The sequence below is a fragment of the Dama dama genome, chromosome 17 (assembly GCF_033118175.1).
Source record: "Dama dama isolate Ldn47 chromosome 17, ASM3311817v1, whole genome shotgun sequence".
In the NCBI taxonomy this organism is placed as follows: domain Eukaryota; kingdom Metazoa; phylum Chordata; class Mammalia; order Artiodactyla; family Cervidae; genus Dama; species Dama dama.
The window spans coordinates 19260519-19278624 of NC_083697.1; the positions used below are offsets into that span (position 1 = coordinate 19260519).

At 37.0% G+C, this 18106-nt stretch overlaps 1 protein-coding gene across 13 annotated transcripts in view; it reads left to right on the top strand.

The window, feature by feature from the left end:
- The window catches only part of CAMK2D (calcium/calmodulin dependent protein kinase II delta), a 309449-nt gene extending 292042 nt beyond the window's left edge, over positions 1-17407 (top strand). For 7 of the 13 annotated variants that reach the window (XM_061164157.1, XM_061164144.1, XM_061164146.1 and 4 more), the window contains 5 exons: positions 6693-6768; positions 10187-10281; positions 12199-12427; positions 14124-14219; positions 15364-17407. In XM_061164157.1, the coding sequence (XP_061020140.1) occupies positions 6693-6768; positions 10187-10281; positions 12199-12427; positions 14124-14190 (467 nt within the window). In that variant the 3' untranslated portion in view covers positions 14191-14219; positions 15364-17407. Of the gene's footprint in view, positions 1-6692; positions 6769-10186; positions 10282-12198; positions 12471-14123; positions 14220-15363 lie in introns of all 13 variants that reach the window. The other 6 variants (XM_061164148.1, XM_061164154.1, XM_061164155.1 and 3 more) reach the window with 2 other exon arrangements.
- The last annotated feature ends 699 nt before the right edge of the window (positions 17408-18106 follow it).

The following is an 18106-nucleotide window of genomic DNA, read 5'->3' on the forward strand; positions in this document are numbered from 1 at the left end:
CTGTAACACAGAGGATTGTGTCTTAAGTTCCTCCTGCATTCTTGATGCAAGGGAGCACTCATGAATCTACCAATTAAATTATTCAGGAAGATGTAGTTATAAATAAATTTGTCTAAGAATAAAGCAAATTCTTTTCCACTGAACTCAGTGTTTGTGTGAACTAATTTTATACTTTTTATAAAAGAATAAGTTATTTAAAAGAAGATTAATTAATTATAAGCTAAGCAACAACAGTAGAAATCATTGAAAAATATACCTATCCTCATGGCTGCACAGAATTTTAACCCTTCTCAGTATTTGACACTGCTGCATATTCATACTGAAGGACAGAGAATTAGCAAGTTAACCTTAACTTTTGACCTGTTTTGGCTAATACCATGTAAAATTGATTGGAGGGGTTAGTTGGAATCATTATAGTTCCAAGATTTAGGGAAAGCTGTATTTCCTTCATGACAATACAACCCCTCAAAAAAAATTTTTTAAAAAGGCTAAAAGAGAACTTTCCACATATTTAAAAATCCTCTCATTGTCTTTTTTATAAATCTGATTTTTTCTTTTGACACAGTAGTTTTGACTGTCACCTTATTTAGCTCTGCAGTGGAAGAAAGAAATACCTCTAGAAAATGCTTAATATTTCTCTTGTTATGCAAGTATATAAGCCTGATACTTAAAGACTACAATTTTAATCTTAAATCTAAGCAGTTGACATGAATCTTTGAACCAGTTTCTTAAAATCTTTTTCCCCATGTCGTCAACTCTTAACTGGAAGTGGTGTGACACCAATCTTATTAATAAAACATCTTGATATTTAAAATACCCAATGGTATTCATAATGTTGTCCTATTTCTAGCCTCTGTAGGTCAGCTGGGGGTGGCAGAACAGTTACCCAGTTACTTAAATGTGGATGCACTGAATTTTCTCATATCAGCAAACATTCTATTTGATCTCATATAGCTTCTTTAGACTCTGAAACGTGTATGTAAGCCATTTTTAATGAAAATCCTTATAAAAACTTCACAAATACTTTAATCTTTTTAAGAAAGTAGTAAATTTTTTTCATCTTCAGATTTACACTTATCTTAGGAATGACACAGCCATATTTTGTAACCCAATAATATTGTCACAAACCTTTAAAAATATCTAAACATATTTTCACTTACACCAAATGATTTCAGTGCTATACATTTCTGTTTTTTAAATATTCATTAATCATTTATTATCACGCCATAGCAATGTAACAGGACTAATAGTACTTCTTCCCCAATTAACAATTTATACTTTGAAACTAAGAGTAGTTTTTTATAGAGCAAAGTACATAGATGATTTGAATAATTTATTTTATCTTTTAAATCTTGAGGACCTCCAGCAATTAAAAAGCTGAAATATTGATGTTATTGAACAGGTGATTTTTGGGTAAGTGAGCTACTTGAAAGCAATCTTGAATAGAAATTTGGTAATCGCCAGGTGTTATAGTTGAATAAAATATTATAAATTATTAAACCAATCAACTCCAGAATCTTTGACTTTGATTTTAAAAGCCAAAATAATGGAAATTACTGTCCCAACTGTTAATAATATATGAAACTGCTGCTGCAGATGCTGCTAAGTCACTTCAGTCGTGTCCGACTCTGTGTGACCCCATAGACGGCAGCCCACCAGGCTCCCCTGTCCCTGGGATTCTCCAAAAACACTGGAGTGAGTATATGAAACTAGTGAAATTAAAAAAAAAAAAACAACAGTGACTAAGAAACAAGCTGTTAATTGCACAGGAAACTCCAAACATAGCTGAGTTCACAGGTGTAAAAGTACCAAGAGCATGAGAATGATCCTAATTTGTATATTTGCCTAAGATTGTAACTATTCCCAACCATCATCTTTGTTAATGGCAGCATGGAAAAAGACAAACCATGGGGCACCCAATTTTTTTGAATTGGTGTAATAATTAATTACAACTCTGGCCCAGTAATTAAGTTGTCAGTCACCTTGCCAGAGAAAGTGCAAAGGCATTTAGGTGGTTCATTTAAGTTTATGATTTCAAAATATTGAATTAGGCACTGTGGGTTGGAAAGGAACATAGATTAGTGAATTAAACAGCAGACAACACCTCAGCCAAATAAAGTTCCAGTCCTGGCACAGCGTTTTAATTTTTTGGATGACTTGAACAAGTCACTCAACCCCCGTGTCCTTCAAGTCTCTGGCAGGCAAGTACCCAGTAACTCTGTGAATGTAGAAGTAGTAGTTAAACAGAACAAATATTTGTTCAATTTATTATAGTTGATTTACAGTGTTGTGTTAATTTATGTTGTACACCAAAGTGATTCAGTTATAATGCGTATACATTCTTTTTCCTGTTCCTTTTCATATAGTTTATCAGAGGATGTTGAATATAGTTCCCTGTGTTACACAGTAGGACTTTGTTGTTTATCCATTCTATATATAGCAGCTTGCATCTGTCAGTCCCAAACTCCTAATCCATCCCTCCTCCACCCCTTGCCAACCACAGGTCTGTTCTCTATGTCTGTGAGTCTGTTTCTGTCTCATAGTTAAGCTCATTTGTGTCATATTTTAGATTTCACATATAAATGATATCATGTGCCATTTGTCTTTCTGACTTCACGTTGTGTGAGAATCTCTAGGTCCGTCCATGTTGCTGCAGATGGCATTATTGTGTCCTTTTTATGGCTGAGTAGTATTCCATTGGATACTTGTATACATTGTGTGTGTATCTATACATACACACACATATATACACATGGGCTTCCCTGGTTTAGATTTTAAAAGGTTTAATAGTCCCTCTTTAGATATTTATTCTGGATAAGAAATGATGGTTGGTTGTACCAGAGTGATGGGAAGAAAAGAAGTGGATTAATGTGTAAGGCCTTTAAAAGGCAAACGCAATATGGCTTGAACTACTGGATTGGGAGAGGTGGGATGAGGGAATCAAAAATGACTCTTAGGTTTCTTTCTGGCTTGTGTAAATGAATGATGTTGCCATTCACCAGGATGAGGTCCCTGGAAGAGTAAATAGGTTTGTGGTGACAGAAATTCACATGCTCAGTTTAGGGTATGTTGGGTTCAAGATGCATTTGAGATATCCAAATGGAGATTCCAAAGTAGGCGCTGACTTACAGACTTAGAGGAACAGTCTAGAAGTAACAATCTGGGAGTCATGGGATATTCAGCAATTTAAAGCGCTGGTATAGACAGAACTGTAGGGATAACAGTATATGGTAAGAGGGCTTCAGACTGTGCCTTTTAAAAGGAATTGAAACATTTGAAGTCCATGTGGCAAATGTGAGTGAGATGCTGTGATCAGATGATTAAGAAAAGCTGGGAGAAGTGAAAAAAGAGGAGTATTTCAAGATGGTGTAAAGGAGTAATCAGCAAACTCTGTGGCTTTGGGCAGTACCCATACTCCCGACTTCTTTGTTAACCAGAGGGGTACCATCTGTCTGCGTATCAGAGAGAACTGCCATGATGCTCAGATCTCATACTGCTTGAGAAATGTTGAAATCTATCAATAGTTATTTTATCATATAATCACTCTCAGTTCCCAGGGATTTTTTTGTTGTTGTTTTGTCTTTGTTTTGTTTTGTTTTAAATACTTGGACCGTTCACACTCTTATCTTACTCTTCCAGGCTTCTTTAGAACAATAAAGAGCCAAAAAATATGAATTGGAACATGATGCTATTTGCAGTTCTTTTGCAGAATTGCATGGGATGTGATTGAACTCAGGATCTGGAATATTTCTCCCATTTGCTTTTCTCTCCTGCTTTTTCCGTAGGAACCTTGAAATCTCCTTTAGGACCTGTGGGTATATAGGCTTGAGCACCTCAATTCTGTCAATAAAACTATTCGGTAATCAGTTCCCTGTGATTAAATGGTTAGCCACAAGGTAGAAGCCTCGGGTATTCAGGGAACACCTTACTGGTACACTCTTCCCTCACCTTTAGTGTAGGGACACATCACAGATCTCCCCACTTGGACTTCCATAGTGGCCATCACTTACTCTCAGGGAGAGGGAGGGCTAGAGGAGAATGGCCCTCCCCACAGAACAGAGGCACTGAGGCACTTTCACCCAGCGATCATCCCTCAGCCTCACTGCGGAGGAGAGGAGACCTGGCTAGTACCAAACCCTTCATCTTCCTCTAAGTCACTGTGGCAACCATTCCAACCACAACAGACTACTGTATACAAATGATTCATCCCCAGCCTCCTGCTTTCCTTTAAAGAGTCAGCTGTCATGTGCTGCCCTGACTCACTCGCCTTTGCTCCAGGGAAATCAGCACTCGAAAGATTCCTGAGTTCCAGGCCCCTCCCAAGCCAAGAGCCTTGTTTTTATGATGATGCAGCACAGAGGCATCCTGGCCACCTCCCATCTGCCGTCTTGCCAGCTCCAGCACCACTGTCTCTGAACATAAGAACTAAGAAGGCAGTTTGTGTCACTTTGATTATGCAGGATGAAGATTAAGCCAGTTGTAGGGATGCCAACTGTTGAAGAGCTAGTGAGTATTTGCACAGTAGTTCAATGTGCACGCACATTGACATGGCCACGCACACCCCATGTTTCTAATACCATACTATGCTTGTGAAGGAATCCAGAGACTTTCAGAGAGTGACTCTGAACTTCTCACACTGTGTAAACTAACTTGGCCTAATGAAGCTCTTCAAAGGGCACTGATCTTACGTCCATTTGTTGTTGTTGTTGTTGTTCTAAAAAAATTGACATTGTTTTCTAAACTATAGTTTTTAATGATTAGCCACCCAGTGTCTTAGGGACTCTATTAGTTTTAAATGAGGGTTTAATACAAGGAGTAAGTTTTCATAGTCACATTTTCCTAATTTCATTTTCTGAGCTCCCCACACCAGTGTCCTGTATATTCTGGAATCGGGTCAGCTGTCATGCCTTTTTGCCAAATGTTCACACTGCTGAGGCCAGAGACAGATGAATCACGTATTGCCTAAATAAATTTAAGCTAGAATGTGCCGCTGGCACCGTCCGTGTCACAGAATTTTCCCTGACACTCCTCCTGTCAGTATGTTTTCATATTTGCTATACTATAGCTATTCATTCATCAAAAGAGCACGGGCAAGAAATGTTTTAAGTGTGTATAGGAACTAAGAAACTCTTATTTTGGAATCTACCCTATATGGTGATTATTTTTTTTATACTATCAACCTTGACATTGTTAGTAACCATTTTATCAAGAAACCATATTTTATAAGGTAGTCTCGTATAGTCTCAATGAAGTCATTAGTTTTTACAGAACATTTATTTTAAATAAGGAATATTTAAACCTAGATAACCTGGAGTTTTGAAAGTGAGTATAAACATTTAAGTTTGTGGTTAATAATGTACTTTAAAAAGATCAGATTCATTAAAAATGCAAACTGGTTACCTTTAATCAGTAAGAACTAAAACCAGACTTCAGTTTTTTCTATGATGAACAGCAGCCTTATTACCTCACTATAGTAGAGTGGAAATAACTTTGTGATTACCCTCAGTGTATTTCCAGTGATTTAAGGAAGTACCACAATGTTCTTAAAATTCAATGAAATTTAATTTTTAAAATATTTCATGCTTTTATTTCGTTAGCAAGAGAATAATGTTCTGAAATCAGGAAAAGGTTTTCAACATCAGTTGGCCAAATCCACAAACTTATTGAGCATCCGTTTTATTAAAGACATTGGATAAAGCTTTTTAGAGGATACAAAGAAATAACATGTTCTTTGCCCACAGGGAGCTTTTAATCTAACTAGGAAGACATTAGAGATTCAACCAAGTTTAGTAACAATTTACAACAATAATTTAACTAAAGAAATTGTCATGGTATATAGTATATCCTTAATTGCCAAATAATACAAAGTAGGCTTTCCAAAAAGGAAAAGAACACTTGAGGCAGATGAAATAAGTGGAATTTGAGCCAAGTCAACTATTTTAACAATTTTACCAGTTGTGGGCTAGGAATAGAAGCAAATCATGTTTGATGTCAGTGTTGACAGCTTACAGGAAGGCTTCTAGCTCCATCCATAGCATTAATTCATACATTGTTTTTCCAATTTACAGTTTACGGAAGGCCATTTATCTACATGTGATAGCAGTTACAGTGTTAGCATCCCCTTTCATAGAGTTAGTTGAGCTAAACAGTAAAATAATAATTTTATATAAATTAAATGTCTCAATGCATTTCAGCAATACTATGAAGAAAGATGTATTAGTAACGTGATACTTTAAGACTGTCTTTTTAAATAACACAGTTGTTAATGGTAAGAGAAAAATGTTCATAAACTCAATCATGTTGAGATAAAGGTAATAAAAACTAATTAGTAAAAAAAATACAGCCTTGACCTTCCAGGTGAATGTCGTTTTCTAACAAAGGGGATGTAGTGGTGCTTCCCCAACATGAACCTGTTCACTCAGGGGTCCTGTTACAGTCACACTGTGAGTCTCTAGGTCTGAAGTAGGACCTGAGAACAGCTTCCTACTGTTTCTGCCAGGCTCTCGGAACAAGGACCTAACGTTGATCTGGGAGCTCTGGGCAGCAAGATTGTAGAGAGGAAAACACCATGATTCTGAGAGGGCTGTGTCTTAAATGGGTAGTACCCTGTTTGAGGAAAATAGTATCATTAGAATAATCTTATATGGCTTCTACCCTTTATTTCTCACCCAACTCTCTGTCTTTGCCTTTAGCACGAAAGCAAGAGATTATCAAAGTCACTGAACAACTGATCGAAGCTATCAACAATGGGGACTTTGAAGCTTACACGTGAGTGGAGGCACATTTATTCTGCTTTCATGCATATGACTAAGTGTTTTCTGTATGAATGCATTCTTCAGTGTACCTGAACTCATGTATATTCAACCCAGGTTTGATACAGTAGGTAGGTCTGATACCTTCATTTCAAGGTATAAATGACTTAAGTGCCCCAGGAGAGAAGCAAGTGTATTTAAGATTGCAGAGAGAGATTAGACTTCTGACAGGAAAAGTGGGGATTTCTTTATCAGAGCTCATCTCCATGTGAGAGAAGGCTTTGCAAGCAGAGCAGTCCATGAGGTTAAAAACAAAAGAACAGGAAAGCACAGAGAAAGTGCATCTGGGTTTAGGGGTGTTTTTCCTCACATTCTGCGGAGGTGATGGGACAGAGAGAAATCAGGAGGCAACATCCAGTACAGCTGAACTTTATCTTCATCTCATAGAAATGAGAAAGTAAAATGATTGGGCTACCTAGAGAGAGAACGTTACCTATTTTAATTTTTTGAAGCCAAAATAAAACTAACAAAATATTTGTAAAATGTACCTAAAATTAATTTATATTGAGACAATAAGATTGGAAAGTGGAAAAATAGGTAAAGGACCTGAACTGACCATTAGCAAAAGAGGAAATACAAATGACAAACTAATGAGACCATCTTGATGCCCACTAATCAAGGGCAAGTCTGAATGTAGGAGGTTCTCTGCCCCTCAGATGAGCAGGGATAAAACCCCCGCTGACCACAGAGGGCAGCAGACTGCAGGACCCCAGTGGCTTTCCCTCTGCCTGACGGGGTATGATGGGGACACTTCCATGGTGGTGGCAGCAGCTGGGGCTTGGGTCACAATTAGTTATTATACACCAGAAAAGTTATAAAGGTCCAGATTACTGCTTTAACCCTGTATTTCTAGCTATAAAAATTTAACAGGGGCATGGATTTTGAATTTTAAACAGGGACAAAAATTGTGAACAAAAGATACTGCCTCTGGGAGATGAAACTGTGGGGGGTTTTCTTGCTTCTTTCCAAGTTTTATATATTTTTTTATCAGTTACAAATAGATAAACAAATATAAAGTATGGAAGACAGTAACTGAATATAAGAACTAAATTAATCCCAGGACTGCCTCTTATAAATTTAATGTGTGTGCAAACATGAGTATATACATATGTGTGTGTGTGTGTGTATCAGTTCTTTAACATGACCTAGTAAGAATATATTTAGAATGAAGGAAATAGTAAGAAATGCAGTTTTAAAAAATACTGTTTATTGTTAGAAAATTAAACAGTTGAATAGTTGTTAAAGAGTTGTTTAGAATCCTGAACCATAGGACCAGCTCTCTTTTATTCTTTTGGTTGATATAACTTTGTTAGACCCATATGATTCATCAAACATAATACACTTTAAAAAATATGTCAATAGCTTTCCCCTGTGGAATGGTGGAGTTTGTCGGCCAGGCCAAAGTGGCGAAATATAGCACTTGCTATATTCTCAGACACTTTAAAATAGGGTGTTTTAAATAATTCAGTTCCTCAGCTCACTAATTCCTTTTCCTGTCTTCTGGCTTGGTTTTGTATACTCAGGCCCAGTAGTTAACCCAGAGCACCTCCCATTTGGGGGTCTTAGGAGGTATCGGTAAAGTTGTCAGCTGGTCTTCAGAACACCTGTTTGGAGCATGCACCCCCATAGGTCAAGGAGCAGTTTGTGACTCTTTTATTAACCCAAAGCCTGTGATAGGAGAGAGAGAGACATACATTACTTACTTACATAGAAACAGAGAGAAAGAACACATTAATAGGTTTTCAACTATGTTGACTCAATGGTTGGGTAAAAAGATCCATCATAGCACAGTGATCCTCAGATGATTTTGGCCCTGATATCAAGTAGTAAAAAATTTTGATTCACTAATGTTGACAACCAAAAGTCTATTTATAGAGAAAGTAATAGCCCCTGGCAGCAAACAAGTCCTGTTACCATGGGAACACTGTTCTTGCCATTTTGCTTCTTAGAGATTATATATATTTAACTTTGAGCTTTAATACCTGCCCACCAAGAAGTCTGAGTGTTTAAAGTTTAAAATCTCTACCCACTCCCACCCTATCCGCACCTGAGGGTTTCTTTACCACAATGAATAAACCACTGTGATATCTTGCGTTAAAGAGTATTTTCTACTTTAAAAGTATTCTTTAAAAAAATCAGTTCCAAAATTCCATGAACTGTACTTTTAAGAACCATAATGATCTTTTTAAAACTTGTATTCTTGTTAAAAACGTTTTAACTTTTCGTCTCCCACATGGGGAATTTCTGTAGGAAATTAGATGAAGCCTCACCAAATTAATGGTTCAAAATCCTTCAGTATGCATTCTTTTTATCTAAGTTTGTGAACTACTAAATTCCTCAAATCCAGATTTTAGGCGCCTTCTCTGAGACGCCTACTCTGATCACACAGTACCGAGAAGTGTTTTCTCTGCTGTTTCCACGGGACTTACAGAGACCCCATCCTCAGCGCATCTGCCGGCTGTCACATCACTCCCCAGCAGGACTCCGGCATGGTCTTTGCCGCCCTGTATGCCTATCCCTCTCCACATACCTGGAAAACTCTTACTCCAGAAAGTGAAACTCAGATTTTTCTCTCTTAAATCTTTCCTATCTCACAGATAAAATCTGAGTTTTGGGCACTTTGTGTTTATTTCCAGTCCAGTATTAATTGTTGTTTGTTTCAAAGAATATCTGCTACATAGGAGGTATTTAACAAATTCTTTGCTGAATTTTTTCAAGAAAGCCCTTTGGCTTTCCCTGGATATTTAAAAAAAAATTTTTTTTCTTGAATCATGATTCTAGGATTAAAAAGTAAACTAATGTGCATCTGAATCTCTCAATTATAAAAGTTAATTAAGCTTGTATTTAAAGTTTAAGTCTTGAGGACATTGCCAGAAAACGTAAGATGTGACACTTACCTTCACATCAGTCTAAATGACCGTTCACATGAATGTAGATAGTATCAGTTTATTCCAAAAATATTTAATTTCCAAGGCAAAGTTTATTTTATAGGACTTAGAGAGCATTTCAAAAATAAACTTATAACAACTAGAAAACTAGGGAATTATAAAAACTGGGGAAAGCCTAGAGAATTCCCCTTGCAAATTAAAAATTAGCAATGTTTCGAAGGAAACTCCTAAAGCATTGTAGATTATCAGCTGCTGGAACTGGTTGTATTATCTGAGGTCAGATAAGGTATTGTCCTTATCTGAGGTCACTGCAGTTCTTTTTTAGGGTTTTCTCTTCAACCCACCCTGTGAAGGCCTGTGATAGAAACTTTATGTTTGCAGTGTTTTTTAAGACTCTTTCCTTCAGTGACTGTTTGATAAATTAGAAATGGATATGTGTGAAACAACAAAATACATTAACTCATTATTTTATTTTTTTTCCTACAGAAAAATCTGTGACCCAGGCCTTACTGCTTTTGAACCAGAAGCTTTGGGTAATTTAGTGGAAGGGATGGACTTTCATCGATTCTATTTTGAAAATGGTACGTTTACTTGAATAGCATGCCTTTTCCAGCTTCTCTGAATTTCTCCAGAATTTGTAGATTCTTTGGCTCTTTCCTGCAATGAGCATTCTTACTTTAGTCCAGCATCCCACATCATAATTTTGTAATTTGAAATAAAAAACCACAACAGCCATAAGCTTTGGTATGTTTTGAAAAATACCTAATTTTATATAAAAAGTGATGGTGATTAAATACACCCCATAGAAGTCCCAGTAAATGTATAATATAAGCTGTGAAATGAGTTATCAAAAAGTATAAATACTTAAAAATTTATTAATTTTTAATTAAATTATTAAAAATTTAAAATTTAATAATTAAATTTCAGGTTTTCAAAACATTGTTTATATGAAAAAATAAGAGAAATTACAGCATGCCAGAATATTTGCCATAGAGAAGAGTGCTTTCAAGAATAATAATTAGTGCTCATTTTCAAGATAAAAATGTATATGAACATGAGTAATGAGGTAAATATTTCAATTCAGAGTACAAGAATTTTAATGGTATCAGATGAAATGGCCACATTTCAGAGAAAGTGATGAAAGAAACTCCTGCAGAAATCCTTCAGGTCGCCAAAAAAAAGTATAAAATAGAAGTTCCTCTTATCCTTCTCCCAAAGGTATTAGGTATAAGGTGTTTGCATGATGCAGGGAGTAAATTCACCTTTTGCAAAGAAATTTTTATGAATTAAAGAGGAATCATAGTAATGATTCGGATAATCAGGTTTACATCCAGTAATTATAAGCGTTGACAAGAATATTTGCATTGGCATGCATTTTTACATTCGATGAATTGCTTTTTCTTATATGCAATAGATATTTGCAAGGAAACAAAGATAATTATGTGGTAAACTGGCCTTAACAAAACTTCAATAGATGTTCTTATATTCTGTTTCATGCTGTGATTGACAGCATGTCATAATGTTTTCTTCAACAGACTAGCTTGATACCACCTCATCTGTAGTAAAAGAATAATGAACCCATTAATATTGTAACCTACCTCAGCATAACACTGCACTTCATAAATACATATTCATAATAATGGGATATTGTTTTTTATTGGACTGTAGCAGTAAGTAATTAATTCAGACCTTTCCTGGGAATGAAGGATATGTTTGGATAACAGGTAAAACAGTTCTGCCTGTTTTAGTGATCAAAGAGTAGCATGAGTCAATATCTGCACTAAATCTTCATCTCTCTCAGTCACAATAAATAGATGTTGTCAAAACAACAAAGGCTGGAGCCTAGTGAGGACTGCTCAATCAAAGGAGAGAGCTAGAGGATCAGAATCAGGCTATATGGCCAACACCAAATTTTGGATTTTTACTAGCTAACCATAATTGGACTACTAGAATGGACTGTACTAAATAAAGGAGCCACTACTGGATGAGATGCGGAAACTGATTCACCCTACGGCCAGCCTATTTAGAAGATAGCAGTCTCCATGCTTAAGACATGATGTACTTCCCTTGCCCCATGTACTTTACCAACTAGCAAAAAAAAAAAACAAAAACAAATGAACCAGCCCACAGGATATCCTGTCAACTGTCCCCGCAGTTCCTTTACTGGAAAAAACAAAACTGCTCCGTGCACCTGGACCAGCCCTTCTCCACCTCTGTCCATTTGATGGCTTGTTCCTAACCACTTCCCATTATAATTACGTCTCTCCAGCTTTTTCACCCAAAGTTTGAGTGGCGTACAATTTAACCACAAAGAAAATAATGGCTATATCTACTTCTGCTTTTTCTTTATACTTTGCACAGTACAGGCACTCAATTATTTGCAATAATGAATAATTGAATGAATGAATGCTATTCTATTTATTGGTCCCAAGTGGTTATTATTGGTTTCGGTTTACTTTGCATAGAAACTAAGTTCTCTTGTCCATATTCTCTTTCAGCTTTGTCCAAAAGCAATAAACCCATCCATACCATCATCCTGAATCCTCATGTACACCTGGTGGGCGATGATGCTGCCTGCATCGCATACATTAGGCTCACCCAGTACATGGATGGCAGTGGGATGCCGAAAACGATGCAGTCAGAAGAGACACGTGTGTGGCACCGCCGGGACGGGAAGTGGCAGAACGTTCATTTTCATCGCTCGGGGTCGCCAACAGTGCCCATCAAGTAAATATTTCCAGCTGTCAGCTTCCTTGTTAATACGCCCATGGTCAGCGCCTGTTCCTTATTCCATTGTTAATAGCCTGGCATCTGTTATTTAATGCTAGTGGTTAGTTATACTGGTGGGAATCCATGTTTCATAAGAATCAGTCTATAATTCTCTGGAAAGATCAGACTAGCTATTTGTTGGTTGAAACTTGCCCTAGAAAGTATACAGTCATTTTAGATAGGGTTAAATCAGGGAGAATTCATGTAATAAGGTAAACAGTTTATATAACTTCATTGTCACATATTGGCAAAGGAAGGGGATGTGGAAGGAAAAAGTTTCTAAAATGGCCAAAACAGTCAAACGTCTTTACTCAAAGATTCCTCACACATAGTTTCAACCAGTCTTGGATCAAAAAGTTTCAAAAAAGCAGAACTTAAATTTGCCTTGCAGGTAAATGATTTACATAGCATTTACATTGTATTAGCGATTACAAGTAATCTCTAGAGATTATTTAAAGTACATGAGAGGATGTGTGCAGGTTATATGAAATTCTACACCATTTTATATAAGGGACTTGTGTATCTGCAGATTTTGGTATCTTTAGGGGCTCTGAAACCAATCTGCTACAGATACTGTGGGGCGACTGTATCGTATAAGGAGCTTCATTTCATAGATTTTTCTACTGGTGCTCTATTAAAGATATTAGGAGAAACTTATGAAACATAGCATTTAAAATGCAAGTATTAAATATTTCAGCACCTTTCTCACTATACCACTCTACCTCAAAGGTCATGTTTGCTCTTCCAGTCAGTAGCTAGACATTTATATCATCTAGGTGCTTACCTTGTGCCAGATAAAACGCAAGATGAAAGACATTTGTTATATCACCAATACCAAAGAAAAAACTAAAAGTTCATAATCAACTTCAGAGTAGAAGGGAATGGATAACCCATGCAGCAAACTGCTTATAACAAGTTGGAAGTATACTTTGTAGAGAAGACAGAATTTTGAGCAGTCTTAAGTGAGGAGTGGAATTTGGAAAAATAGAACAAAGGGAACACAGCCCAGGTTGAAGGAGCATCATGAGGAAAAGCGCAGCATCAGCCATTAGCTCCCTGTGGTACAGGACTGTGGGTCCAGAAGGCTACCTGCAGTTGGCGAAAAGGGGAATTACAGTTGTGTTGAGAAAGTGTAGTGAGATGAGGACAAGGCGTGTTCAGGTTCAGTAGAAGTTCAGCCAGCTGCTGACCTCATTTCAGATTCTCTCCTGTTCATATCTGGGGGCCTTGGGATGGGTAGTCACAACCAAACAAACAGCCATTCAATGCACTCCAGAGAATCAAAATGTCTTAGTTTAATAATGTCCTACCACAGTGGTTTTCAAATGGCCTTCTGTTTAGCCTTATTATGTATCACTGTTGGATTTGTCAAAAGTGGGTCAAGAAGGAAAAAAAAGAAAGGCTGAAATTCACTCCCCCCTCCAAAAAAAAAATAGAAATGTAACAATAATGAAGATGCCTATCTTTGTGCATTTCTGTGTTTTTTACCCCAAAGAGGTACAGTACCAATTGCCAACTACTACAAAAGGGATTACATTCATTCAGTACTAGGAGGTTAGGTTTTTCTACAATTCCCTGCAGTGTTTATGGATAGAGCCTGCTTGAGAAAATTTCATTTTATGCCAGGTGGCTTAAGTGAGGCTTCTCTTAATAGGCCACCTTGTATTCCAAATGGGAAAGAAAACTTCTCAGGAAGCACCTCTTTGTGGCAAAACATCTAAGGCCTGAAAACCATTCACATATGGGTCTTGTAAGTAACATCCTGCTCCGTGATACTTTGTGATTGGAGCTAATGACTGAAAAGCTGCATGGCTGTTTTTCCTCTCTTTGAGGATATTTTCTTGCATTATAGTCAATGAAAACCATAAAAGGTCTTTGAAAATCAGTAGCATTTCTGCATGAGCTCTTGAGTCTAACGTTTGGCAACATTGTGTAGCATAACCCTTATTTTCAAGGTAATAAGTGCTAAAAAGACCCTACCTTCAGCATACAGATCATGGCATTTCAAATATTGTGGAGTTCTCATGTCAAAAGTCAATTCTACCTGGGTCAATTCAGACAACTCTCAATTATCCAGATCTAATTTACATCTGGCTCCAGGATCCTTTGATGTCTGTTTTTCAAGAGGTTACAGTTCCTGTCCTGCACTTAGCTAAGGTTAATAAGTAGATTAATTTGCTGTGCCTGGCCAAGTTTAATGGTATTTGACCACAAGGAGGAAGTCAGGCTGAAATTTAGAACTCACAAAGTGAGTAATTCCATAGGATAATTGAAAGTTGACTGTAGTTAAATTCATGCCTGTGTTGTTTAAGATTGGCTTCTTACCTTGGATTGAAAGGATTCAGATACGTGTGGCAGCGTTGTGAATTTGTTCCCCATTCAAAGCACTGAACTTTGTCCAAGCTTGGAAGAAATAGTGCTCCCAGCTGTTAGTTTAAAGAAAGAAGACCTCTGGTTAAATAATAATCATCCCACATTCCCTATTCTTGAGGCTGTAAAACTGACTTCTAGGGTGGACATCCAGAAGAGTCTAAGAATAGTGACAAAAGCTAAAAGGTGAACTTAAACTTTTAGTCTCTTTCAACTAAATAATACAATTCATTTATTAATTTATCTGGTAAGCATGAATGCTTAAATTGTATATTTAATCATGTGATTGCAGCCTGAGTATTTTTAGCTTTGCTCTGTGTGAACAAATTGACAGATTAATGCAGGAAATCAGTATTGTCTAACATCATTCATTTTCTCTCTTAACGGCCACAAGCAAAGATCTCTTATACATAGTATTTTCAGTCTATTACTTAGCTATAAAAATTGTAGCTTTGCCTCATCTTTGGCAAAGCAATCTGATAATACTTCATAAAACGGTTTATGTCTCCCCTCTCTCTTTGCAGCTAAACATCAACAGTGCCACTTCTGCAATTCTCTGTTCTCAAGGCACGTGGATGGTAACACTGAGCCGTCCTCTCCTCTTCATGCATGTTTCCGAGTGCATGAAGTTGTGAAGGTCCTCTTTGTAATGCCTATGTGATGCATCACCTTGTCATAGATTCCTTCCTATACATTGTTTACACTTCAACTATGGGGATGTTCCATGCAAACTTCAATCATTGTTGGCAAACAATAGGGGGAGGTCAGCAAAAAAAAAAAAAAAATTCCACAATATTCCCAAGTACAATCTAGTCATCCAACTTCTTTGTTTATGCCAAGACTTAACAGACTTCAGAGTTAACATTCTCTGAATAACAGTTTGTAAGAGAAAAGTAAATTTTTAAAAACTCTTTGCTGTTCATCTGTTTTAGCTTGTTTAACAAAAAAAGGCAAAAAACAAAAAATTACCTTCAGTTTCCTAGTGTGATCCTGGCTGCAATGGATGATTTTTCATTGAAAGCTGTGTTGCTGTTAGACAAAGTGGGTTGGATCATTCATGAATGTGGAAGTGAGAATTAGTGGGTTTTGCTACTATCTGAAGTCCTGTCTTTTTTGGTCAAACTACATAAACTGGAAAAACTCACATCACTGACAAGTTTGATCACTTTAGGGTATACGCGCACTGTTCTGGTGAAATTTGCCGAATTGAATTTTTTTGTTCCTTTCTCAAACCTGTGCTTTTTAATTTTTTCTTCATTTTATCCTATTTCTTTAACACTTTGTTTGCTTCCTTTTGTACCTTTTTTTTCATGCTTTACTTTTTCCTCCCCCCTGTTTAGTAGTGTGAGAAAAGTGAAATACACATAATGAAGGTAAAATAAAAACTGAGGCCTCTTGGAGGTGGCTGGACTCACACTTTGAGCATCTTCAGGGCCCACAGAGATGAGGTCAAGAAGAGCTCAAAGGTTTGTAATTCTGCTCTAATTTGGACGTAGGGATCCTAACTCAGCTGGAGGTATTAGAACTGTTTAAACTTAGAGGAAAGGAAGTAGGTTCCTCCCGTACCTGCAGCACGTCCTCCTGCGTGGAGCGGTTGCCAGGCAGCACCCAGCTGGTCGTGGATCTGGATTTTGTGCAGAGGCACTTTCTTCTGCCTCGCCCCTCCTGCGTGATCACTGGCTAGGCTTCGGAAGTTCAGAGGATGGAGAACACTGCAGGCCTGTCTGAGTGTTTTGAACTCTATCTCTGTGACTCATGGTTTTGTAGCTACTCTCAAGTGTCGGAGTAAAATTACTTCCCTTCTAGGAGTTAGGATTTTCCTGCTTAAAACAAAGAAAAGGGAAACGTCCCTGTTTTCTTTGTGCTTCTCATTTTTCCTTGTTTATTCAATTCCTGTGGGGCTTTTTCTCCTCCTGAAATGCTTTATAGTGCACGGTCTCTTCACCAACCTTATTTTAACAGCAGTAATTCACAATCCTCAGAAGCCTATTTTTAAAGCAGAGCAAAAAAAAAAAAAAAAATTAAAAAAAACCCTCCCTCTTTTCTCTCATTTCACGTTTCTGTGTTGATTACTAATCACCTTAGATATTGTTACTAGTGGATGTATGGTAGATGGATTGAAGCTTTTCTGATAATTATTACACGATTTAAAACAATATATATTTAAATATATACAGTAAATGTATTGAGCCATGTTAACCTGCCAATGAGATCTGTGAAAAAGTAATGGCCTCATTTTTCCCTTTTTAATTTCTCTTACCTTTTTGTGAAATGGCTATACGTGGCATACATGTATTTTAGAAAAATATTAGGTATAGAGTTTTGTTTTTTTTTTTTTTACACTTTTAGCATGTGGTGTTGAAGTATTACTGTAGATCAAGTTTGTCTTCCACACTATGATGTGAGGAAATTGTGATTTGTTCTCTCCACCACAATGGAATTACACATTTATTATCTTCTCTCATTTTGAAACACTGCAGTTTACCATGGGACACTGTATATATTTCTTGCCATAATGGTAAATGACTGATTGATATATTTAAGAGTTAATAAATTTGTGATTTCTGCTGACAATGTGTCCACTTTTATTTCTTCAGGGATACTCTATTTATGCATGTGTGAGGCAGGCTAGTGCCAACAGCCACACATCCTATATGGTCTTATTATTACAGAATTCACCTTTGACATTAAGATGAAGTTGTTGAACTGAGCTCCCCTCTAAGAATGAACTTGGTGATAATGACAATTTACTGTGTTATTTGTGTGCACAAAGTAACAGTCTCTCCTAGGAAAGTTTTTCTGAAAACAAAGCACTTGACACAAGAGCCCTAAAAATTTCTGAACATGCCTTCCTCCTAATGGCCGCTAGCTCGCTTCCACTTTTCACGCAAATCTGACATCTGACTGTATAACACTTCTGGATCATCATCGCCAATACTCAGGCAAGCACCTCTTCTCCTGTTACTCCAACTTAAATTTGAGTGTACATCAGTACTGAGCTTTGTTCAGCTTATTAAAAGCCCTCCCACGCAAGGTTTGCTTCTAACCTAGAATATTCTTCCCCTACTTTTTCAACATAATTCATACTCGTTCTCTGAAATTCAATTTAGAATAACATCCCTTCCAGCAACCCTCCCTAGACCATGCTGTAAGCTCGCTCGCTCTCAATACTTGCATAAGAGTTAGTGTTCACCTCTCCTGCCAACCACCTTGGTTTTGGAAATACATCTTTGTGTCTTCTCTATAGGCAAGAACTGTGTGTTTCTG